Source organism: Dendrobates tinctorius, unplaced genomic scaffold (assembly GCF_039654945.1).
Source record: "Dendrobates tinctorius isolate UK_male_01 unplaced genomic scaffold, ASM3965494v1 ptg000384l, whole genome shotgun sequence".
Taxonomy (NCBI): Eukaryota; Metazoa; Chordata; class Amphibia; order Anura; family Dendrobatidae; genus Dendrobates; species Dendrobates tinctorius.
The window spans coordinates 3144750-3171852 of record NW_027362050.1 but is presented as its reverse complement, the minus strand read 5'-3'; the positions used below and the strand labels follow the sequence as shown (position 1 = coordinate 3171852).

At 43.3% G+C, this 27103-nt stretch overlaps 1 protein-coding gene across 1 annotated transcript in view; it reads right to left on the bottom strand.

Annotated features, from left to right (window-relative positions):
* Positions 1-27103, bottom strand: part of LRP5 (LDL receptor related protein 5) — a 149096-nt gene that overhangs the window by 97731 nt on the left and 24262 nt on the right. Inside the window, exon 2 of the mRNA XM_073563223.1 lies at positions 3327-3720. Within this exon, the coding sequence (XP_073419324.1) occupies positions 3327-3720 (394 nt within the window). The remainder of the gene's footprint in view (positions 1-3326; positions 3721-27103) is intronic.

Genomic DNA, 27103 nt, shown 5'->3' with positions numbered 1-27103 from the left:
AATCAGCGCCGGCGTCACTGTCTCCGCCTTCAGACAAACTGAACATGAAGAGGAAGCCGGGGATCAGCTGATTGCACGCACCGGAGGACAGTATAGGCTTTATTTATTTTATCGTGACCGTACATTTAGTTTAAGAAGGTGTTGTCCTAGTAATGGACAACCCCTTTAACTATGACTTGACTGTTTGGCAGTATCTGTCTTTTTCAGACATGCACAAACGGAGGTCAGACAGTCTCTGCGACTCCATTGGCCCTCTCATTAGAATACTATTTTTCGACACAAACCTTGACCTAGTTCTCGGCACAGAGCACTGCACCAATGTGAGCCTAGCCTTACACTAGGCCAGCACAATGGGCAGGTACCATTACAGTCATCCCTATCGGGATGCCGTTCCCTTTTCTTTGCCTTGTGTTGTTCCCATTATTCCTTATATGAATAAAAATGACAACTGGGTGTAAGCACTTCTCTTGACAAATGGGTATGTCCCTACAAATTCCCTTTATTACCAGCACTGATTGGACCATCCAAATGGTGAGAATGGTCAATATATTTCATTATTCTCATTTTTGTCAAGAAGGCAGCCTTCTACCAAACTGGTGCCGGACCACACAACCTCTTGGTTTGAACACAGCGTGGGCACAATTTTTATTTGCGGTTGTCAGACTAGATCAATTTTACCTCTTACTCACTGACCACATTTTATGGCTATAATTTCAGAATTTAATAATGTCTGAACGCCAGACAAATTCCATTATAAAGAGACAGTCTATAAAAGAAGCCCTTTCTGCTCATCCACAATAAAAGGTTTATTTAAGTTTTTTATTTTATATCGTATAAAAAAGTGGTTGTGCTGAATTAAAAATAAAGTAAAAAACAAAAAATGTTTATATATATATATATATATATATATATATATATATATATATATATATATATATATATATATATATATCACATTATCTCAATAAAAGGACCCTCTTGACTGACCTGAGACAACCTATGGAGAAGAGTGGCTCTGCTTACAAGACAAGATCCTCTCATACACCAGGCACACCTTAGGTGGTCATTCTTAGAGGGAAACCAGGGGGCGCTATAACTAGTATGTTTGGTGTTCCAAAGATGAACCTTTAAAAGGGGTTGTCCACCGCTTCTTGATCTAAATGTTTGGCCCTGATAAAATAAACCTATACTCGCCTCCCGTGCCGGCGCCGTTCCCGCAGTGAAAGCACTTGCTGTCCTTGGGCTCTCATGCGCTTGTTGTGACCCCGGCGCCCGATCAGCGCTGGAGTCACAGTCCTCGCCTTCGGACAAAATTAACAAAGAGAAAGTCCGGGCTGCAGATGATCTCTGACTTCCTTTTCATGGTCAATTCGACTGGAGGCGGGGTCAGTGACACCAGCGCTGATTGGGCGCAAGGGTTCACGTTTCATTACACCGCAAGGGAGCCCCGGGGAGAGCGAGTGCAGACACAGTGGGAATAGCGCCGGCCCAGAGGCGCATATAGGCTTTTTTATTTTAAATGGGGCCAGGCATGGGGCATGAGAATAGGTTGTCCAAGTAGTCCACAACTTCTTTAATATTAATTAGTAGGAAAACACCTGTAATATACAGTCTTTTTAACCGTTCAGGATTGCATTGAAGTATTTCATAAAAAATTTGAGTAAAAAATATCAATATTAGAACGCCTTTTGGGTCACTTGTAATATTGAGTGTCTGTCAAAAGATTTATCCTTCCTATTACCTAAGAGCAGCAAAAATAAGGACAAAGATCCTCAATCCAAGGCTCTGTAATATATTGGCTTTGTGCTGTGGTTTTCTCCGCTGGCTGCAGCTCTGTTAGTCCTCTAATTGATGAGCTCTGGCGCCAGCCACACCAGTATTAGACAACTGCCTACACTGTGCATAGGCAGAAAGCTGCCAACTAAACATAAGGGGCAGGGATAGCCGGAGTTCACAAATACCAAGAGCTACGGAGAAGCAGCTCGCACCGAGACGACTAGCAGAGCTACAGCATCAGTCTCTATCCTCATTTTAGGCTGCTTTCAGTATCAAGTATCAGTTGAAGAAAAGAATAAATGTTTTAAAAAAGTTCTGGAAAACACTTTTAAATAGCAAAATTTGGCAATTTGAACTTTCCCTTTAAAATCTAGCTTGTATGTGCCATCCCCCGAGATCTGAAACACGTTAAAAATGATAATCTGGAGGAAGAAGAATGAAGAATGACACTGCTCTGAGCCGTACGAGAGGCACAACCGTGGTATACTCATTTCTGCGCGTACGGCCGGGGACCCGGTAGTTTGAGAAACCTCACTTGCTGTGGTTGAGCTTAAAATAGAGGCCGCCACTCGCCAGCATATGTTCATTCCTCACAAGCCAAAATGCAATGTCAACAATCTCAGCAAGACGGATCTGTTCAGAGCGACCGTGTCAAGAGTACTGGGGGCGAAGGAGGCTCGGCCTTACCCAAGAAACATCTCAGGAATTACTCGGAGTGTCGAGAATTTGCTACTTGTTCCTCCAGGACTTGCTCGTCCCTGATCCCAATAACCAGAAAAACGGCTTTCCTGGATCTTGGAGGTAAGAATACCACTTTAAGTACAACCAGAAATGGGTATTTATCACCCACTTCTGGTTTTGGCTTGCAAATACCGAGTTAAAATACTGATAATGTGAACATGGCCTTATGCGTATGTGTACGGTCTTGTGCACAAAATATTATAATTATACATATAAAATGGAAAACACAATTTTTCATGCACCCATCTAAACGTGGCCTTAAGACCCTCCGCCGCACACACATTAGAAAAAAAAGTCAGCTGAACCCGCCATCCGCCGAGTATGGGGGAGGGGTTCCTGACCGTTCCCCAACAGATGACATTGGGAAAGTGAAGAATCAGGCCCACCCTTTTGTTATCGGGGGGGATAAGCTGCTGCAAGAGCCGCCTGGCAACAGTTGAAAACACACGAATGCACGGCAGAACGCTCATGGATGTGGACGAGTCAGGAAAGATGGCTGTCTGCTCAACGGATGGCCGACAGCAATCTCAAGTAACAGACAGATTTACTCAAAATAGAAGATACTGCAGCTCCATCTCCCTCCTTCTCTTTTAGTTAAAATTTGAAAGCAGCGAGAAGGGGGACTACTAGATGCTGGGAAGTGAGGAAGATGAATGTTTCCCCTATTACAAAGAAGTTTTATGAACTCACTAGTACCATTCCCTTGTCACATGGCAAGCCCAGAAAACAAAAAAAAATTTCTCTACATTCCTAAAAGGTAACTCGGACTATAAAGGAGACAAAGGCAACGACAAGAGATCATAACCTACCCATGAGCCGGATCCAATGCTATTGCCCTGGGTTGGTCCAGATCTTGCCAAAAAATGACTTTTCTGTAAGTGCCATTGAGGTTAGCAACCTCTATCCGGTTTGTTTCAGAGTCCGTCCAATAAAGTTTCTTGCTAATCCAGTCGCAAGCCAGACCATCTGGAGATACCAGGCCAGAGATGATGACATGCTGCGAGCTCCCGCTCTGGTTATAGGAGATTTCTTTTATCGACTCCTCGCTGACATCTGTCCAGTATATAAGTCCTTGAGAGTAAAAGAAATCTACGGCAGCTGCGTCCTCCAAACCGCTCACCACCACCACCGAATCTAATTTTGCTCCCCCTGCGTCAACCAGTCTCACGTCTCGACGGTTGGCAAAAAGTAGTAAAGGTGATCCTGAAATGACAAAAATTAAAAAAAAAAAAAAAAAAACATTAAAATTGCTTTAAAATAAAAATTTTCTAGTATAAACATAGGTCAGGTTTATTAAAACTGGAGTTTCACAAACCAGTCCCCCCCCCAAAAAAAAAAAAAAAAGTTTTTTGCGTAAATTTTACCAAGCTGTAATAAAGTTATTAATTAAACTGTAATTAAAGGGATTAATAAATTATTAATTTGGATCTTTTGCAGATGTAAGTTTGTGCCAAAAATATTAACGTAAAACTTGTCTAAAACATTGAAACAACGCCCAAATTGGTCACTCTTTTGTAGTGTGCAATGAAAAATATTTGGGATAATTCGACACAACTTGCAATTCAGGACTGTTTTGATGTATGGTAGTTTGTTTTTGGAGCAATCGCCTGGGCTTGGGTTTCAATATTTAAATGCCCTCAATATACATTAGATAAAAGTAGCCCGAAACTGCTGTTTACAGTGGGACCGGCATCCCATCTGATGGGAATGGTGGCCTCTTGATCGAGAAGGGCTGATGTAATTTTTTGGCAGCAGCTTTCTGCTCCCTCCCTGTTAAAAACACAAGGTGAGCCCGGCCCTCCCTCTGGTGAGCCCGGCCCTCCCTCTGGTGAGCCCGGCCCTCCCTCTGGTGAGCCCGGCCCTCCCTCTGGTGAGCCCGGCCCTCCCTCTGGTGAGCCCGGCCCTCCCTCTGGTGAGCCCGGCCCTCCCTCTGGTGAGCCCGGCCCTCCGGTGTTAGATCAGTGCTAGTCCAACTGCTGGGACCCACAGCGATTGTCATAAGGCGGTTCAATGTCCTCAGTTCTACTTGACCAAGATGTATTAAAAAGGGGCTGCCCATCTCTGGAGACAATTTATACAATTTTATTTTTTTCCCTAAAAATTAAAAAAGAATGTACAAGGTCAGAGGGGATACTGTCTAATGACTCACATCGTTTATAAAAGGAAAGAAAACCTTCAAATGTAACAATAAAATCTTTATTTTTTCATTTTCCATCCGTGTACAGAACGCCAAGTATTAGCAACAGCCCCACATCAAAAGAAAGGAATACAAGGTGAGCGAAGATACGACTGTTTTCACATAGTGGGAAATGGCCAACCACCTGTAAGGGATCACTGTATAAAAGGTCATCTGGGGGTTTCAACCTAACAAGGGTCGGGAAGCAGACAAAAAAAAACAAAAAAAAAAAAAACCACAACATTGACCTTAAATATAGGGTGAGGTGTATTTATTGTAGGTCATATGAAGACAAAAATTAGTTCCTTTTGTGGGGGTAGAACTTGAAGCAGCTGCGATTGGTCTCATGACTTTCAAATGCACTGTGTCATTAGGACGGCAATGCACTTAAAGGGAATCTGCCAGATAGCTTAGAAGGGTTGATCCTACCACATGGGCATGTAGGTCATAGTTAGATGAATAAAATTATATCTAGATATCTGCAAACCGATGTCTAATTCCAGAGAAATCCACTTTTTTTATTATGTAAATGAGCTGTTAAGATCTAAGGGCGGGACATAGATCTCCCTGAGAATCTGCCTCCAGAGCTTATTGTAAATAAAAAGGAGAGTTACCAGTGTGAGACATGTAGATCAGGAGAGCTGACTGTGGGTCATTACATGTCTCACACTGGTAACACCCCCCTCTTATTTATAATAAGTTATGGAGGCAGATTCTCAGGGAGATCTATGTCTGGCCCAGAGATCTTAAAAACTCATTTAAATATTAAGAAAAAAGTGGATTTCTCTGGAATAAGACATTGGATCGCTGCTATGAAGGTATCATTTTATTCGGCTTCCCATGACCTACGTGACCATACAAACGGCTTAGGAGGGTTGATCCAAGTGATGAATTTGCTTTAAAACCTAAGGCAAAATAGGGAGTCAAAAGCTGGTCACTATACAGGACATCAGGACCACACTAAAGACTAGGCAGGTTTCCTGGTAACTAGATGATCATAATGGAGTATACAAGCTATTCAAAAGGAGGAAATGGCAGAAAATTTTCAATCAAAAATATTGTACAAATTAGTATAGGCCGTGCCCATTTCTGCTCAGACGTTCTTATGGCCTCATTTTTAGAAAGACAAACTGAAATAAAATATAAAATGAATCTGTTGCATAACTGATGTAGAAAACAAGATAGTCCATCTGGGTTCCGTTAGGTATTCATTTTGGAAATGGAAAACAGAAAAAAAAAATCTGAATGATGAGTTTGGTCTTCTGTTTTAAGAACATTGGAATCCAGATGGAACAGATAATAATCAATTGGGTCCCCGCGCTGCCATATCAATGGGGTCCCCGCGCTGCCATATCAATGGGGTCCCCGCGCTGCCATATCAATGGGGTCCCCGCGCTGCCATATCAATGGGGTCCCCGCGCTGCCATATCAATGGGGTCCCCGCGCTGCCATATCAATGGGGTCCCCGCGCTGCCATATCAATGGGGTCCCCGCGCTGCCATATCAATGGGGTCCCCGCGCTGCCATATCAATGGGGTCCCCGCGCTGCCATATCAATGGGGTCCCCGCGCTGCCATATCAATGGGGTCCCCGCGCTGCCATATCAATGGGGTCCCTGCGCTGCCATATCAATGGGGTCCCTGCGCTGCCATATCAATGGGGTCCCTGCGCTGCCATATCAATGGGGTCCCCGTGCTGCCATAACAATCAATGGGGTCCCCGTGCTGCCATAACAATCAATGGGGTCCCCGTGCTGCCATATCAATGGGGTCTCTGCGCTGCCATAATAATCAATGGGGTCCCTGCGCTGCCATAATAATCAATGGGGTCCCTGTGGTGCCATAAAAAGCAATGGAGTCCCGCTGCGGCTATAATAATCAATGGGGTCCCTGTGATGCCATAATAGTCAATGGGGCAACAGTGCTACCATAATAATCAATGTGGCCCCTGCACTGCCATAATTATCAATGGGGTCCTTTTTGATATTAGTTCAGTTTGTCACTTTTTAGAATTGGGACAGAATCGAGAAGTCAAAATGTAAAGGTGCAGGAAAATAATTCACTAATATGTCGTGTGTTCCCGTACAGTCTACAGCTTATAAGAGAGGGAGATCCACCTCCATCTTCCCGTCAGGCGAGTTTTAGAACCGGCTTAGAACAATAAACGAAGATCGTTAAGTGACGTTATTTGTTCTAACCCCAATAAAAACCACAATGGGACTTGGCACACAAAGCCGCTAATGTGACAACGGGGCTGGTAACGGGGGCAGAGGCTAGCTGTACGTATTACAGTGGCCAAAACTACAGCGCGGCAGCCGTTAACTAAGATTTTCAGTTTCTCTATTGAAGCGTGAGGCAACTGTCAAATTTTTCAGCTACAATAGGCACGATCCCCTTAGACAAAGCGCAAAAAAACAGGGGTAATGTAACTCTGGATTGTAAGTTAAGGCAAGCGCTTTCCTCCAGGATTTGTGGTAGGGACAAAGGAACGCCAAATTTCTCCCCATCATCCCCTTCATTTCATTCAGCTGCAACAAAAACTATAAAGAATAAAAAATAATAATAATCTACATGTGTCCTAGAGGAGATCAGCCGCCCCTGTCCATGAATTTGAGTCTAGCCATAGGGCAATCTCCTGCATAAGGCAACCCATCACTCTCACTGCTGTAAGAAAAGGAGATAAATAAGACTATGTCCGCCAGGTTTTGCCACCCAGTGTCTGTTCCTCTCTCAACACCTCTTAAACGACCCTTGGGTCAGTCTCCTGGCCTCCCTCTTGCTTGGTAACAATTCAGTTTCTCTGAACAAAGTTCTTCAAGGTTTTTTTTAAATACTAAAAAGAGATTGGACAATTGCCCATTGGACCCATTGAAACAACAAGGTCTACCTTTATAGTACACACCCTGGTGAAGGAGGCCTCAGACCTACTCCTGCTCAGAAGCCATTTTAGAGACATTGGAACAAGACTCCGTTGTGTGTTTGAATTTCTTTTTTCACAATGAAGAAGAAGAAATTTAGTGGCGTTATCCCACCCTGCTTGTGCACAAGTTACACCCTGACCATTCCAAGAAATGGCCAACTACAAGTTCATACCATCAGAACTGTATACATCATTAGCAGTAGCGTGTCTATGATGAGAAGGAATACGCTTGACTTCCCATTGAAGCATACTGTTAGAATTTGCTTTGAGACTCTACCTTCTGTTGTAGGAAACAAAGCGATACTGATCACTTACCCTATAAGAAAACTATACATAATATACATAATTCTTATTAGGGTAAAACAGTATCAAGCCGTAGTAGTAGTGTGATTTTTTTTTTTTATTTGATAAAGTTTCTAAGTGTTCATACTATAAAGGTAGGCTTTGTTGATACAATAGCTCCTCTTACTGTATATTGCTTAATTCATGTACTATGATATACAATAAAAAAATATATAATATGGTACCGCGTTAGCATGTTAATATTTTTATACCCAAAAATGCCAAAAAGTATTCTAGGAATGATACCTTTATTGGCTAACCAGAAAAATTATATGTGCAGCTTTCTCGGCAAAGAGGCTCCTTCTTCAGGCATTTTTACAAAAAGAATACAAGCTGCACATCTGTTCCTACGGAAAAGAAAATGTCCTCTTGCAGCCATAGTGGACTCAGGTAAAAAGGCTTTTGCAGTTATCTAGTAATAATAAAGTAGGCGGAAAAAGAAGGAAGAAGGCAAAAAGCCAAGAGACAGACAACAACTGTACTATTAAACATGAGAGCGCGGCAGAGAGCGACGTTAGCCACATTTACTTCATTTCTGTACCCAACAATGGGGCATTGTTCAACATTTCACAACTATCTAAATTTTTTTTTTTTTTTTTTTTTTCAGTGCACACCTGGTGGGCTGGAAGTTGAATCCACTATACGACAACCCCCTCTATTCCTCGAACACTAATCTCAGTCATTAGTACAAATGTCTACAAACATTAATGCATATAAACTGTGTTCCAAATTATTATGCAAAAAGAGTTTAGGAGTGATAAGGTTAGAATTTTTTTTGTTTGTCATTTAAACTCATTGATGGTGATGTGTGTCAGGGCTCTTTATATCACTGAAAGCAATTGCAGATACCTGTGCAAATTAGTTTGGCAGGTGTGTCCAAATAAAGGCAAGACTACTTAAGAAGGCTGTTCCACATTATTAAGCAGCCGACATTTTTTGCCAAAATGGGAAAGAAAAAGGATGTGTCGGCTGCTGAGAAGCAACAAATTGTGGAGTATTTATGTCACGGCATGACTCCAATCAACATTGCCAAGACACTTCATCGTGATCATCGCACAATCAAGAAGTATGTCGCTGATTCCCAGCACACACGTGTGCGTGCTGATAAGGAAAAATTGAGGACTCTTTCCAACAGGCAATTGCATCAGGTTAAAAGAGCAGCTGCAAAAATGCCTTGTCATAGCAGCAGACAAGTTTTTGAAGCTGCTGGTGCCTCCAACGTCCCCCCGAACAACAAGATGCAGGGTCCTTCAGAGGTTTGCAGCTGTGCGTAAGCCATCCTGTCGACCACCTCTATCCACTGCACACAAGCAGAAACGGCTCCAGTGGGCCAAACGATACATGAAGACTGACTTCCAAACTGTTTTGTTCACCGATGAGTGCCGTGCAACGCTCGATGGTCCAGATGGATGGAGTGGAGGATGGCTGGTTGATGGACACCCCATGAAAACACGGTTACGACGCCAACAAGGAGGAAGTGGAGTAATGTTTTGGGCTGGAATCATGGGGAGAGAGATTGTCGGCCCCTTTAGGATCCCTGAAGGGGTAAAGATGAACTCCATAATCTATGTGGAGTTTCTAAAACAGCACTTCCTGCCATGGTTCAAGAGGAAGAACCGTGCTTTCCGCAGCAAGATCATTTTCATGCATGATAATGCACCGTCTCATGCTGCAAATAACACATCTGCATCTCTGGCTGCTATGGGAGGACAAACTTATGGTGTGGCCACCATCTTCCCCTGACCTCAACCCCATTGAGAACCTCTGGAGCATCATCACAAGGTGTGTCTATGATGGCGGGAGGCAGTTCACATCTAAGCAACAGCTCTGGGAGGGGATTCTGTCCACATGCAAAACAACTGAAGCACAAACCATCCAAAAACTGACAAATTCAATGGACGAGAGAGTTCAGAAGCTTCTTTCCAACAAGGGGTCCTATGTGCAAATGTAACATCACCTAGAATAAAGTTTTGACTTGAAAACTGTTTGATTTCATTTTGTAATAAGCTGATAATGCTTATCATTTCACAATTGACCATTTTTTTGTTCAAAATAAAAATAAAAAGGTTGAAAACTCTGCTGTGCATAATAATTTGGAACATGCATTTTGAGTGTTTCTTATTTTTAAAAATATACTGTTTTCATAGGCAGTTTGTTCAAAAACATTGCAATTATACTAGAATATTAGATGACTGGAAAATAACAATGACTGCAATTCTTATAGGTAATTTACAGAAAATAGGAGGAAATATTTTTTGCATAATAATTTGGAACACAGTGTACACTATGGCATAATATATATATCTCTATCTTCTGTGCTGCTGCCCATAAGGGAGTGATGCGGAGATGGCACCTTCCGTCACCACATTTAACTTGAACGCAAAAATCAAAGGAGGTTGTTGGGAGTAGTTTAAAAAAAAAAAAAAGTTTTTATACAATAAACAGCTAAAAGCAATTTCTTGCCTCAACCTTCATGAAGGAAATGGAATTAATATTTATCAATCGGGTCTTCAAAGACGAAAAACAGCAACTGGGTGATGACTTGAAAAACAGGCAACTCAAAAAAAAAAAAAAACCCGTTCCATTCAATTAAGGGTATTTTTTATTTCTTCCTGGACAAAAACAGAAAACTTCAATTACTGTACATCACCTCATTGGTGGATTCTGCTTGGAAAGTGCATGAGAGAAAAAAAATCAAAAAGAAGCTTCAGGTAAAGAACAGTCGGGCATTTTCCTGATGTTTTCTCCTACAGCAAAACAGTGGGTAAACGGCACGTTGCCAAACCCTTTAACCTCTAGCACATATAGGGAATTTAATAAAAATCATGCCCGTACTATAAATGCAATGGCTTTTGATAATATTCTAATTAAATTTTACTTTGTAAACTTACATAAAAATAAAAAAAAAATCTTGGAAATAATTCCTTCAAGAAATAAAAGAGCAAAGGAAAATAAATAAATAATAAAAAAAAATTAAAGGGCTGAAAATTCAATGTAAAAAACACCACAAATTTTTGATTGCATATTTTTATATGGATTTTTCAATCTTAAAAAGCCACCTCAAAAATACTGTGTGCACAGACCCTAAGGCCGGGGGTCACACTTGTGAGTGTGATGCGAGAAACTTGCGCATCAATACCAGACGCTCGGGACCGGACTAGAAACACATGCAGCCGCACACTCCAGTTCCGCCGGGTAAAAACATGCAGCCGCACACGCCAGTCCCGCCGTGTAAATACATGCAGCCGCACACTCCAGTCCCGCCGGGTAAATACATGCAGCCGCACACTCCAGTCCCGCCGGGTAAATACATGCAGCCGCACACTCCAGTCCCGCCGGGTAAATACATGCAGCCGCATGTTATGAATGAGTCACCGAGGAGGAAAAACGAAAAGCAAGCTAAGCCCAGAAAACCGGAGAGGTTGGTAAGTAGAGGATTGCAGACCCCTGATCCTATCCACACAACTAGCAGTAGCCGCGGAGCGTACCTACGATGGTCCTAGACGCCTCGTCACGGCCGGAGAACTAAATAAGCCTAAAGAAAGAAAAGGAAAAATCTAAACTGCACCAGAGCAGACCCCAAAGCAATAGACAGCCCCCAACATATATTGTCGGTGAAACAAGATGAAAACACAAACACAGATAGAAAGATAGGCTGAGCAAATGATGGGGCCACACTAACTAGAAAGGATAGGAAAGGAAAGCTGCTGTCTGCAATCACACAAAAACCCTGTCAAAAAGATGTCCAACACGTCTGATAGAAAAAAGCCCTGAAGTCGCTAGACTTCAATTCCCTATATCAGCACTCAGGTATATTCTGAAGACAGAGGAAAAGAGATCAACTGATCAGGGACAAAACAAACTGAAATAATCAGAGACAAAAATGGGAATTCAGCACAGCCCCAGCCGAGGCTGGCAGAACACAAAAAACTAAGGAAACCAGACAGAAACTCAAATGAACAATAGCAGAGCAAAACTTAGCTTGAGAAGGCAGGAACCAAACTGGAAACCAGAAGCCCCAGGCAGGAGAAATCACCAGCAAGAAAATAGGGAGTCGGCTGCCTTAAATCCAATCAGAGACTCCTGATGTCCAATCGCAGTCCTCCTCCTCAGGTGGCAGGTCTCTACCATTTAGATCAGCTTCATTACCTCTTGTCACCAACAGAGGGAGTCCAGATAGAGAACTCATGACTCCTCTGTCAGCACAGCCAGCTCCATCCCCCTCACCAGAAGCCAGAGGTAAACCCAAAAATGAGTTCACAACAGTACCCTCCCCTTTAGGAGGGGTCACCGAACCCTCATCCACGCCACCAGGCCGATCAGGATGGGCCCGATGAAAAGGACGAACCAATCTATCGGCATGAATATCAGAGGCAGAGACCCAAGAATTGTCCTCCTGGCCATAGCCCTTCCACTTAAGCAAATACAGGAGTATCCGTCTAGCCAGACGAGAATCCAGTATTTTCTCTACCTCATATTCCACATTACCTTTAACCAATACAGGGTCAGGAGGTGCCGCCATAGGAACTACTGGCTCAACAAACCTCTTCAACAGCGACTTATGAAACACGTTATGAATCTCGTAACAGGAAGAGCCAATCGAAAAGAAACCGGATTAAGAATCCCCAAAAACTTGTACGGTCCAATAAATCTTGGCTCGAACTTTGGAGAAGCCACCTTCATAGTGATATTCTTAGATGACAACCAAACCACATCACCCACTTTAAACCGGGGACCAATGGTCCTATGCTGGTTGGAAAACCACTGGGCCTTTTCCTGGGAGAGAGACAACTTATCCACCACTTGGTCCCAAATCTGCTGCATTCTCTCTACCACAGTTTCAACACCTGGGCAGGCTGAAGATTCCACTTGCCCTGAAGAAAATCGAGGATAAAACCCAAAGTTACAGAAAAAGGGCGACATCAAGGTGGCAGAACTAGCTCTATTATTTAAAGCGAATTCGGCCAAGGGCAAAAATGAGACCCAATCATCCTGATCAGCAGATATAAAACATCTCAAATAGGACTCCAAAGTCTGGTTTGTTCTCTCCATCTGCCCATTGGTCTGAGGGTGAAACGCAGAGGAGAAGGACAACTGAATTCCCAGCTTGGAACAAAAAGCTTTCCAGAATCTGGAAACAAACTGAACTCCTCTGTCCGATACAATGTTCTCAGGAATCCCATGCAACCGAACCACCTGTTGTAAAAACAAGGGTACCAACTCTGAGGAAAATGGCAACTTTGGGAGTGGTACAAGATGGACCATCTTAGAGAATCTATCACAAATCACCCAGATAACAGTCATTCTCTGAGAGACAGGAAGATCAGAAATAAAATTCATTGAAATATGGGTCCATGGCATCTTGGGCACCGGCAAGGGCATCAACAACCCACTAGAGCGAGAACAGGGTTTAGACCGGGAACAAGTCCCACAGGACTGCACAAAATTCCTGACATCACAAGGTAAGGCGGGCCACCAAAAAGACCGACTCACCAAATCTCTGGTACCAAAAATACCTGGATGACCAGACAATGCGGAGCAGTGAACTTCAAACATCACTTTTTTCCTCCACTGGTCAGGAACATACAACTTTCCCATAGGACAACGCTCAGGTTTGTCCTCCTGAAATTCTTCCAGAACACGTCTCAAATCGGGCAAGATGGCAGAAATAACTACCCCCTCACCTAAGATGGTAGTAGGCTTGGTCACAATAGGAGAATCAGCAAAGAAACTCCTAGAAAGGGCGTCTGCCTTAACATTCTTAGTGCCTGGAAGAAAGGAGACCACAAAATCAAAACGCGAAAAAACAAGGCCCACCTAGCCTGTCTAGGATTCAAGCGTTTGGCCAACTCAAGGTAAATCAAATTCTTGTGGCCAGTGAGGACCACAACTTGATGTTTAGCTCCCTCCAACCAATGTCTACAGTCTACAAATGCCCAATTCATGGCCAACAACTCCAGATTCCCCACATCATAGTTGCGTTCAGATGGGGAGAACTTTCGGCAAAAGAAGGCACAGGGATTCATTTTAGACGTCACCGGATCTTTTTGGGACAAAACAGCTCCTGCACCAATCTCTGAAGCTTCTACCTCTACCTGAAAAGGAAGTGAGACATCAGGTTGTCGTAAAACTGGAGCAGAAGTGAACCTCCGCTTCAGCTCCTGAAAGGCCGAAACAGCCTCTGAAGACCAATTCAGCACATCAGCACCCTTCTTAGTTAAATCAGTCAGTGGTTTGGCAATACCAGAAAAATTAGCTATAAATTTACGATAAAAATTAGCAAAACCCAAAAACTTCTGGAGAGCCTTCAAAGAAGTGGGTTGAACCCAATCATAAATGGCCTGTACCTTGGCCGGGTCCATTTCAACAGTTGACGGAGACAAAATAAATCCCAAAAATGAAAATCCTCTGTACACCAAAGAGGCATTTCGATCCCTTAACATACAGGGAAATTCTCCCTCAAAATCCGGAACACAGTCCGAACATGTTCCACATGAGAGTCCCAATCCCTGGAAAAGATCAAAATATCATCCAGATAGATGATCAAAAACTTATCCACAAAGTCCCAGAATATATCATTCATAAAGGACTGGAAGACAGAAGGGGCATTAGTGAGCCCAAAAGGCATCACCAGGTACTCAAAATGTCCCTCCGGCGTATTAAACGACATCTTCCATTCATCCCCATGCTTGATGCGAATAAGATTATACGCCCCCCTGAGGTCAAGCTTAGTAAACCAGCAAGCACCTTTAACTCTGGAGAATAAATCAGAAATCAGGGGTAATGGATACTGATATTTAACCGTAATTTTGTTGAGGGAACGATAGTCAATACAAGGCCTTAATGAACCATCTTTCTTGGCCACGAAAAAAAACCCAGCACCTAAGGGCGAAGAGGATGGTCTAATATGACCCTTCTCCAACGACTCCTTAATATAAGATCGCATAGCCTCATGCTCGGGTACAGATAAATTGAAAAGTCGACCCTTGGTAAATTTACACCCAGGCCTCAACTCAATTGCACAGTCATAACTCCTATGAGGAGGCAAAGATGCAGACTTACTCTCACTAAATACATCATAAAAATCAGCCAAATAGTCAGGAACATCATGCGACTGGGGAGAGGTGGAGAAAACAGGAGTGTTGCCAAGAGCACACCGACAACCCCAACTCACCACAGACACAGATTTAAAATCCAAAACTGGATTATGGATTTGCAACCAGGGAAAACCAAGAACAATGGTATCATACAAATTATGCAACACCAAAAATCTGCAATTTTCTTGGTGGTCTGGGGCGACCCGCATTATCACCTGGGTCCAAAACTGAGGTTTATTCTTTGCCAAAGGAGTAGCATCAATACCCCTCAAAGGAATAGGCGTCCGCAGAGGTGTCATAGGAAAACCACAACGTTTAGCAAAATCCAAGTCCATCAGATTCAAGGCCGCTCCTGAATCCACAAAAGCCTTCGCGGAAAATGTGGATAAGGAGCAGATCAGAGTAATTGCCAGAAGAAACTTAGGTTGTACACTGCCCACAGCAAATGTGTTTGCAAAACGTTTCTCTCATTTAGGGCAGACAGAAATAATATGAGAGGCATCTCCACAGAAAAAACACAGCTTACTACGCCTTCTAAACTCCTGACGTTGCGCCCTAGGCAAAACTCTATCACACTGCATAGGTTCAGACATTTTCCAAGAGGTGGCAACACCTCTCGTGTAGTTTTGCGTTCACGTAAACGCCGATCAACTTGAATGGCTAATGACATAGAATCGTCAAGACCAGAGGGAACAGGAAATCCCACCATAGTATCTTTTAAGGTTTCTGACAAACCCTTCCTCAAGAGAGCTGCCGAGGACCGCCCACTTTCGGAATTTTTGACAGTATAACTCTGCAGGATCCTGACCCTGGTTCAATGCCAATAGGGCTTTCTCAGCTTGATCAATAGCATTAGGTTCATCATATAACAACCCCAAGGCTTGAAAAAATGCATCCACATTAGTCAGAATAGGATCTTCAGGTGTCAAAGAAAACGCCCACTCCTGGGGATCGCCGCGCAGCAAAGAGATGACAATTTTAACCTGCTGCGCAGAGCTCCCCGAAGAGTTAGGCTTCAAAGCAAGAAATAATTTACAATTATTCTTAAAATTCAAAAATTTAGACCGATCCCCAAAAAACACATCAGGAGTAGGGATCTTTGGTTCAACAGCATGTGAACGAGCGAGATAGGCAGAAATTCCCCGCACTTCAGCAGTGAGCTGCTCCACACAATCAGACAATTGCTTAATCTCCATTAAGAAGAAAAAAAAAAAATCCTCCTACGGCCTCAGAGATAAAGAGGAAAAAATATACATATAAAAAAAAAAATTCTAATTTTTTTGTTTACAATTCTTTCCTGCTTTTGAGTACCCTAGAATCTGCGGTATGGCTGGTGATTCTGTTATGAATGAGTCACAGAGGAGGAAAAACAAAAAGCAAGCTAAGCCCAGAAAACCGGAGAGGTTGGTAAGTAGCGGATTGCAGACCCCTGATCCTATCCACACAACTAGCAGTAGCCGCGGAGCGTACCTACGATGGTCCTAGACGCCTCGTCACGGCCAGAGAACTAAATAAGCCTAAAGAAAGAAAAGGGAAAATCTAAACTGCCCCAGAGCAGACCCCAAAGCAATAGACAGCCCCCAACATATATTGTCGGTGAAACAAGATGAAAACACAAACATAGATAGAAAGATAGGCTGAGCAAACGATGGGGCCACACTAACTAGAAAGGATAGGAAAGGAAAGCTGCTCGGTCTGCAATCACGCAAAAACCCTGCCAAAAAGATGTCCAACATGTCTGATAGAAAAAAGCCCTGAAGTCGCTAGACTACAATTCCCTATATCAGCACTCAGGTATATTCTGAAGACAGAGCAAAAGAGATCAACTGATCAGGGACAAAAAACAACTGAAATAATCAGAGACAAAAATGGGAATTCAGCACAGCCCCAGCCGGGGCTGGCTGAACACAAAAAACTAAGGAAACCAGACAGAAACTCAAATGAACAATAGCAGAGCAAAACTTAGCTTGAGCAGGCAGGAACCAAACTGGAAACCAGAAGCCCTAGGCAGGAGAAATCACCAGCAAGAAAATAGGGAGTCGGCTGCCTTAAATCCAATCAGAGACTCCTGATGTCCAGTCGCAGTCCTCCTCCTCAGGTGGCAGGTCTCTGCCATTTAGATCAGCTTCATTACCTCTTGTCACCAACAGAGGGAGTCCAGATAGAGAACTCACGACTCCTCTGTCAGCACCAGAAGCCAGAGGTAAACCCGAAAATGAGTTCACAACAGCCGCACACTCACAGTCCCACCGGGTAAATACATGCAGCCGCACACTCCAGTCCCACCGGGTAAATACATGCAGCCGCACACTCCGGTCCCACCGGGTAAATACATGCAGCCGCACACTCCGGTCCCACCGGGTAAATACATGCAGCCGCACACTCCGGTCCCACCGGGTAAATACATGCAGCCGCACACTCCGGTCCCACCGGGTAAATACATGCAGCCGCACACTCCGGTCCCACCGGGTAAATACATGCAGCCGCACACTCCGGTCCCACCGGGTAAATACATGCAGCCGCACACTCCGGTCCCACCGGGTAAATACATGCAGCCGCACACTCCGGTCCCACCGGGTAAATACATGCAGCCGCACACTCCGGTCCCACCGGGTAAATACATGCAGCCGCACACTCCGGTCCCACCGGGTAAATACATGCAGCCGCACACTCCGGTCCCACCGGGTAAATACATGCAGCCGCACACTCCGGTCCCACCGGGTAAATACATGCAGCCGCACACTCCGGTCCCACCGGGTAAATACATGCAGCCGCACACTCCGGTCCCACCGGGTAAATACATGCAGCCGCACACTCCGGTCCCACCGGGTAAATACATGCAGCCGCACACTCCGGTCCCACCGGGTAAATACATGCAGCCGCACACTCCGGTCCCACCGGGTAAATACATGCAGCCGCACACTCCGGTCCCACCGGGTAAATACATGCAGCCGCACACTCCGGTCCCACCGGGTAAATACATGCAGCCGCACACTCCGGTCCCACCGGGTAAATACATGCAGCCGCACACTCCGGTCCCACCGGGTAAATACATGCAGCCGCACACTCCGGTCCCACCGGGTAAATACATGCAGCCGCACACTCCGGTCCCACCGGGTAAATACATGCAGCCGCACACTCCGGTCCCACCGGGTAAATACATGCAGCCGCACACTCCGGTCCCACCGGGTAAATACATGCACGAGTTTCTCGCATCACACTCGCAAGTGTGACCCCGGCCATATACTGAATCTTTTCCCACACAATTTAGGACATTTATTTATTTATTTATTTTTTTTGCAGGCAAAACCTGATCTCTGCTTACAAAAGGAGGTTTTTGCAGCTTTCTTTGGTGCAGATTACATGGGTCATTTGTCTACAGTACATTTTTAATTAAGTGAAAGTTTTATCCAACAAAATCGCCCCCCCAAAAAAAAAAATGCATGGTTACGGGGGGTTTTTTGGCTTTCTACAATGAAAAAATAAAAAGAAATAAATAAAAATGCTTCAGATTTGGAAAAAAAACTGCAGTTTTCCAATTCAGTCAGTGAAAAAAAAAAGGAAGCGTGTGCATAAGATTTCTGAAATCTCATAGCTTTTGCTGGTGCAGGAAAAAGCAGCCGTTAAATAATCTGCATTAAAAAAATGCAGCAAAAACGCAACATGTGAACAGAGCTCAACTACGGAAGTTCCTTACTATAAAGCCATTGGTACGCTTTGTCTTTTTACTGCAGACACAGAGGGAAGTTATATAATTTTTCTTTTGCGCACACAAGGTAGATGCCAGTTTGTAAGCAAACATCTATTGTTTGATCAGAAGCCACTGGCACTCAAGGTTCTTTAATCCACGAGCCAAAGAGGAAAAAAAGGCTGATCAAAGTGCACCAGCGCGTAGGACGGACTTCACTGCCAATCAATACTTTGTGCAAGACCCAAACATCTGGATTCATCATGCACGAGTGAAAAAAGAGCAAAAACACTTTCATTAGCTTAAAAAATAAAACTTTAAGGTGTTTCTTCCAAGAGGAGAAAGGCGTCGGGAGTGTGTGTACACAGGCGAGCGTTCACACAATGAGCAAAAAGCAGAACAATACTCCGCTCCGGAGCCCCCATTGTTCTCGATCTTACAGTGGGTGCAGGTGGGAGATGACACCTTCCGCCTTAATTTTCCCCGTGTCACGCGAACAGGCGACAGCACATCGGAGTACTAGTTAAAAAAAACACACACAAAAAAAAACAAAGAACAGTTTCCATAAAAATAAACTGCGTCTTGCCTGAATCATCAAGAAAGAAAACAAAATTAATATTTTTATCATGATCTTTTACGAGGCTTTCCTTGTCAATTTAGGCCTTCAAAGACGAAAAACAGCAACTGGGTGAGGACTTGAAAAACAGGCAACTTTTCAATTTAAAAAAAATAAATCTTGCCATCCTGTTTCTCTCGAGTGACAGGTCTTTTTCTAGAGCTAGAAGCTTCATCAGGACAATGACCACTATTTTGTTGATTTTGTATTTTTTTTTTATCTAGTTTTTTTTTTGTTTTTTTAACACACAGACTACCTTTTTAATTCTGTTGCTAAACTAAATACCTTTTTTATCTCTCCCCAGATGTTCACATGGATACTCGGTACTGCTCTCTACAGAAGAATGGAGACTGTTGACTTGGAATTAAATAAAAAAGGATGAATCTATGAGGTTGTAAAAAGAAAATTATATATCTTTTATTCATTCTGTATGTGGTTATCAGGGATTTTGACCAGGACTTTTAGGATTTTATTTCCCATAAACCTTATCTAACTGCATTCTCAGGGGGAAAAAAAAAAAAGTTTCTGTGTAGGGAGACTTTTAGATCAGGCTATGCTACATGGGAGAAAAATATGCAAATATCTTCTTCATAAGAAAATTAAAAAAAATATAAAAAAAATCAAGGGGGTGAATATTTAGTTCTAGGATTGCTTAGAGCAATCAGTAGAGGGTCTCCGGTTTTTGGAAAATGCCATTTTCAGATCTTTTCCCAGGAAGTATAATCTGGCCTTTAAGTCTCCCTACACTAAAGAAAAAACTTTACCCCCTAGGTCTCCATTAAAGTCTTAATCACCCAGACACTATTTTTTTTTTTTTTTTTTGCACCGAGGACCAAGAATCCCAAAACGGATTTCTATAAAATGGAGGCTCTTCCGTTTTGGTTTGGCCTCATGTATTAAGTCATGTGGCAAGGTTCAAATGGTTAAATGGTTAATAAGGACTTCTTGGGATGCTACCCTACAATAGGTGGTACAAGAGACCCTGGTGTCTTACTCAAGACCTTTTTTTAAACATTTATTTGAACATGATTACTTGTTATTCAGGGTAGTTTATTTTTTATATCGAATATATAAAGCTCAAGTGTGTGTGTGTGTGTGTGTGTGTGTGTGTGTGTGTGTGTCCGGGATTGGCATCCGCACCGTCGCAGCTACAGCCACAAAATTTGGCACAGTCACACGTCTGGCCCCCAGAGTGTCCTAGGCTATGTTATGAGGTGAAATATTAACCCCTCACGTTCCAATTCACCAAACAATTTTGCCCCTATCTACATAATGGGGAAAAAGTGTGTGTGTATCAAGCCCCGCCCCTCATTATGATGTCATAGTTGCCATGGCAACGCTGATGTCATCATAGATTGCAAGTCCCGCCGCTCATTATGATGTCATAATGGTTTACTATGGGATAGAGGATGTGTGATGGGTATATGGGATGGAGGATATGTATGACGGGTATATGGGCACGGGACTATGGGATGGAGGATGTGTGATGGGTATATGGGCACTGGACTATGGGATGGAGGATATGTATGATGGGTATATGGGCACTGGACTATGGGATGGAGGATATGTATGATGGGTATATGGGCACGGGACTATGGGATGGAGGATATGTATGATGGGTATATGGGCACGGGACTATGGGATGGAGGATATGTATGACGGGTATATGGGCACGGGACTATGGGATGGCGGATATGTATGACGGGTATATGGGCACGGGACTATGGGATGGCGGATATGTATGACGGGTATATGGGCACGGGACTATGGGATGGCGGATATGTATGAAGGGTATATGGGCACGGGACTATGGGATGGCGGATATGTATGATGGGTATATGGGCACGGGACTATGGGATGGAGGATATGTATGATGGGTATATGGGCATGGGACTATGGGATGGAGGATGTGTGATGGGTATATGGGCACGGGACTATGGGATGGAGGATGTATGACGGGTATATGGGCACTCGACTATGGGATGGAGGATATGTATGATGGGTATATGGGCACGGGCCTATGGGATCGTGGATATGTATGATGGGTATATGGGCACGGGACTATGGGATGGAGGATAATTATAATTTGCTCTAACTAACCACAGTTAGTTACTATGCCCGGGCAGCGCCGGGCTCTTCAGCTAGTAGTTTATATTTATTTTATTTAAGTTTATTTTCTGAATTTTTAAACAGATCCTCATAAAAAGTAGCTATAAATTAAAACGGTTACTCTTTACCTTACAAATAGATAGTACACGGGAAAGTACAAAATTTTGTAATATATTTTATCAGATAAATCGGCTTCCTTCTTCCGGAAGCTTTCACCCTCAATTCATGTATAAAATCTCTATTCAGTGAAGACAGATCTCCCCATTACAGAGATTGGAAATGACACTTGGTGCTTTGAAAATTCTATGGAGGGGGAGGAGATAAGAGGATTCTCCATAGAACTTTATGACCACCAACTGTCATCTCTTATTGCAGTAATGGAAAAGTCTGAATTCACTGAAGACAGATTTTTACCGGTGAATTGGGAATTTTGAGAATATAAATTCAGTCCAGAAGGAGAATCAAGCAGATTCCTCTCTGATAAGATATATTACAAAGTGGATTATTTTCACATGTACCGTTGATTTATGAGATTAAAATCGAAACAACGATTAAGGGTTTTGAAGCAGATTTGCTTTAAATTTCACAAAAAAAAAAAAAAAAAAAAAAAAAAAAAAATTGCAGCATCCAGTTGCTCCGTCATAGTCTGAACAGCAGTCTATGATTCCATGCAGTACCCAAGTGCTACTCAGTTTTTCTTTAGCGGCACTAAAAGTTGCCGTCATCGCAGAGGCCAACTCATTTTTCTTTCCCGACGACAAACAGAACACAAACTACGGTAAATACAAACAGTGGAGTAGAAGCGCTACACGCAAGACCTGGAAAAACAAGTTACAACAATTAGAAAAAGCATCCATGGTGGAACAATAGTCTCTTATTTCACTTACTGCTTCCAATCTGTTCACCTTTCAGTGGATGCCGGAAAAAAAAAAAAAATAGACATTCCATTGAGAGGGTGGGAGGGATGATGGGTGGAACGCACCGATCTTCAATGCTCGGTAAGCCACAAGGTATGTGCGAAAACTGATCACACAATACACTTGAACCTGGAGACCTGGTAGTTGTCAGGGCAGAAAGCTTTGTTCTCCTAATGGCTTCTGTTTTCACGGTGAGAGGAGAATAAAGAAAAATTTAAAAATAAAAAATACTCAAAAACTTCAACATACAGCTAGCTAGACCACACAACGGCGGGAATTGGATGCCGAATTGGCAAATCATATCGGCGCACCAAAAATAAAGACGAAGCATTAGTGATGAGCGAACGTGCTGGGAATAAGGTGTTATCCGAACATGCGCGGGTGCTAGCCACGTGAAAAATGTGTTCCAGTTCCCGCGCCTGAAGGTCACGCGGCTGTTCGACAGCCACAACACAAGCGGGGATTGACTGCTTGCTAGGGAATGCCTACATATGTTGCGGCTTCCGAACAACCGCGAGACCTCCAGGCGCAGGGACCAGAACATATTTTTCTCTCAGCACCCGCGCATGTTTGGATAACACCTTATTCCCAGCACGTTCGCTCATCACTACAAAGTATGTATCACCGATTATTCTAATGACCAAAATTTCTACAAGTCCAATACTGGGTCATGGGAATTAATTCTAGGACATCATACATACAAGGCATGGCCTTTCAATCTAGCCCAAAATGACTAAACGGAATTGAACCGCTTGGTCCTCTTTTGCAGTGTATACAGTGATAAGTGAACGCAATGTAGGGAATAGGGTAGAGGCAGCAATGCCCCCAAAACATGGCTGAGCTAATGCAGATAGACTTGCTAGGCCAATAACTCATGGTGCCCCAGGGGTTAAATAATAATGTAATTGGGGGGGGGGGGTAAAAGTAAAAAAAATGAAATAATACAGAAACAAAAAAAAGAAGCATTGTGCATCATAAAAAAAAACAAAAAAAAAAAAACCTTGATAGCCAAAGGAATAAAAAAACTAAGTGTCTATTTTAAAGAGGTAGACAACTGGACATTTAGGGTAGTTACTTTTCTGCTTTTCTACGGGTGTGTTCCCGTGTGACGTATCTGCGATGGAGTTTTCATTTTACTCTCTACACTTCAGTACAGAGACTGCTAAAGAAAAAATAAAACAAAAAAAAAAAATAAATCCATGCAATTACAGCCCAGACCAAGCAGCATCTCCGTTTCAAGGGTATATTGAAGCACAATGGTGGAGGAGGGAGCCATCAGCTCCTTGCTCCACCGTGCGGTGAATACTGCAGTAGACAGTGCCTATGCACCATGAACCAGTGGAATATTTTTTTTCAGACTCAATACGGATGTTTATCATGAGGCCCCATAATTTCCATATGTACAGAGGAGAGCCAGCAATGTATACAGGGATATTTTTCCATTTTGCACTATAATACAGGTTGTAACGCCCATTCATACACACACATATATATATATATATATATATATATATATATATATATATATATATATATATATATATATATTAATGTGTGTGCGTCTGACCAACCAATCACAAAGCATCTTTCAGAGTTGGTTAAAAGAAGCTGAGCTGTGATTGGTTGCTATGACCAACAGTTTTTCCACTTGACAACACCTCAGCAGACACTGACATGGTGGGAGAAATCTAGCATCCCCGGGAACATAAGCTGCAGCCATTGTCTGACCCCCTGAAAGGAGCAGAGAGCACATGACAGAAATGAATCCCCATCACACAGCCTTCATCCCGTAGGCACATCTTCCCTCTTAAAGGGATCATTGGTATGGAAGTCAGAGCAAATCCATCCAGGGCTTTGGTTCTGACCCCAGGCCTCTCTTAAAGGGATCCCCGGTATGGAAGTCAGGGCAATTGCCTTCAAATGCTCTGGTACTGACCCCAGGCTCTCTTAAAGGGATCTCCTATATGGAAGTTAGGGTAAATCCCTCAGCGCTCTGATTCTCACCCCAGGCTTTTATTAAAGGGATCATTGGGATGGAAGTCAGGGCAAATCCACTCAGCGCTCTGGTTCTGATGCCAGGCCTCTCTTAAAGGGATCCCCAGTATGGAAGTTAGGGCCGTTCCACTCAGCGCTCTGGTTCTGACCACAGGCTGACGGGATGATGTGGGATATTAGGGCTAGTAGTCCGGTGGCTCTGACTGACTGGATGATGTGGGATATTAGGAGTAGTAGTCCGGCAGCTGTGACGGGATGATGTGGGATATTAGTGGTATTGTGGGATATTACAGTGAATGTGGCTATGTGGAGTGGGCGGGGCTATACACTCAGCTATATATATATATTTAGCTGAAGATCCCGGTGCTGCCCAGGCATAGTAACTAACTGTGGTTAGTTATAACAAATTATAATTATCCTCCATCCCATAGTCCCGTGCCCATATACCCATCACACATCCTCCATCCCATAGTCCCGTGCCCATATACCCATCACACATCCTCCATCCCATAGTCCCGTGCCCATATACCCATCATACATATCCGTCATCCCATAGTCGAGTGCCCATATACCCATCACATCCTCCATCCCATAGTCCCATGCCCATATACCCATCACACAGCCTCCATCCCATAGTCCCGTGCCCATATACCCGTCATACATATCCTCCATCCCATAGTCCCGTGCCCATATACATATCCGCCATCCCATAGTCGAGTGCCCATATACCCATCACACATCCTCCATCCCATAGTCCCGTGCCCATATACCCGTCATACATATCCTCCATCCCATAGTCCCGTGCCCATATTCCCATCACACATCCTCCATCTCATAGTCAACCATTATGACATCATAATGAGCGGCGGCGGGGCTTGCAACCTATGATGACATCAGCGTCGCCATGGCAACCATTGTGACATCATAATGAGGGGCGGGGCTTGATACGCACACAGTTTCCCCATTATGTAGATAGGGGCATTATGACATCATGAGGGGCGGGGCTTGATACGCACACAGTTTCCCCATTATGTAGATAGGGGCATTATGACATCATAATGAGGGGCGGGGCTTGATACGCACACAGGTTTTCCCCATTATGTAGATGGGGGCAAAATTGTTTGGTGAATTGGAACGTGCGGGGTTAAAATTTCACCCCACAACATAGCTTAGGACGCTCTCGGGGTCCAGACGTAATTTTGCGGCTGTAGCTGCGACGGTGCGGATGCCTATCCCGGACATACATACACACTTTGAGCTTTATATATTAGATAATCATTATAATTTGTTATAACTAACCGCAGTTAGTTACTATGCCCGGGCTCTTCAGTAGATAGATAGATAGATAGATAGATAGATAGATAGATAGATAGATAGATAGATAGATAGATAGACAGACGGTACATACAGGGAAATATTGTTGTGTACAGAACAGATAAAACCAAAGTTAAAAAGAGAAAAGTTTGAGAAGAATAGGCCATAAGGCAGGACCTGTTCACAAGTCTCATACATACAAACTCTTTCAGGCCAGAGCCAGAATAGAACGCCATCCAGCTTCTTAGATTACCAGGAAGGCTTAAGAAACAGACTGAACCGCCACATTCAGATGCAAAAATGGGGCCCAGCTGTTATTTTTACGCATTGGAGATGAAAGACCTGCTTGAATAAATATTTTTAGAGTCCACGTTACGTCTAATATGATCTCCAGACGCATACCAACCATCTCAACACCCGGGGACCACTTAGCATCATAATATGACCCGAACCTAAAAAACAGCCTAAAGAGGACTACTGGTGAGCTAATATAGAAATAAAAGAAAAATCATAAGCTACAATAAAAGGAAAAAAAAAAGCTAAAGTAAATATGAAAAGTATCATGAATTTAGTCTTTTGTAAGGATTTGCAACTTCTACGAGGAACCACAAATCACGAGACGGGATGCGCGGGTCAGGTACTCACACCTGCATGGCGTTGGCATGTTTTCAGTGTTTACATGGATTTTCTCCAAACACCAATTTCATCCCGCACTCCAAAAACATGCCAAGAAGTTAATTTTGATTTTAGATTGTGAGCCCCAATGGGGACAGGGATCTGAGGGAATGAGGACAATCTGAGTAAAGTGATGCAGAATATGTTGGAGCTATATAAAAAGGCATAAATAGCAGTATGCAGAGAAGGATGAACACGGTATCCATTTGTCCTCAGATTTGACTCCGTTTGGAACCGCAGTTATACATCTGTCACATTTGACAGGAGGAATGGTGCAGAGCCCCCGGTATGATGCCTAAGGGTATGTTCACATGCCTTGTTTCTGGATGGGAAAAGAACTAATAACACACTCAAAAGAACAAACATATTAATTTCTATGTAAAAAGACATCCCTGCGCACCTTTTGCGCACTCCAGATTTTTAAAGACAACAGTTAAAAGAAGGAAATGAGCCATTCTTCAGGCATCCTCTGCTCTGAAGATGCTTTATTCTTACACTACAAGTCAATGGAAGGACTCAAAAGCTGTCGGGAAGATGGCAGAGTGCCTTTTTGAACCTTTTTGTCAGTGTTCTCGAAGTTGTAGCTAAATAAAACCAAAAATGGTGTAAAAGCGCTCAAAAAATTCCTGGCTTGGAAGCCAGCCAAAAACGAGCTCAAGAAAAATTTTTAGAAATTCCTCAGAAAGTGAAAGCCGTTTTAGGTTTACAAAACACCAGGGAAAAGGAGAAATTTTCGCC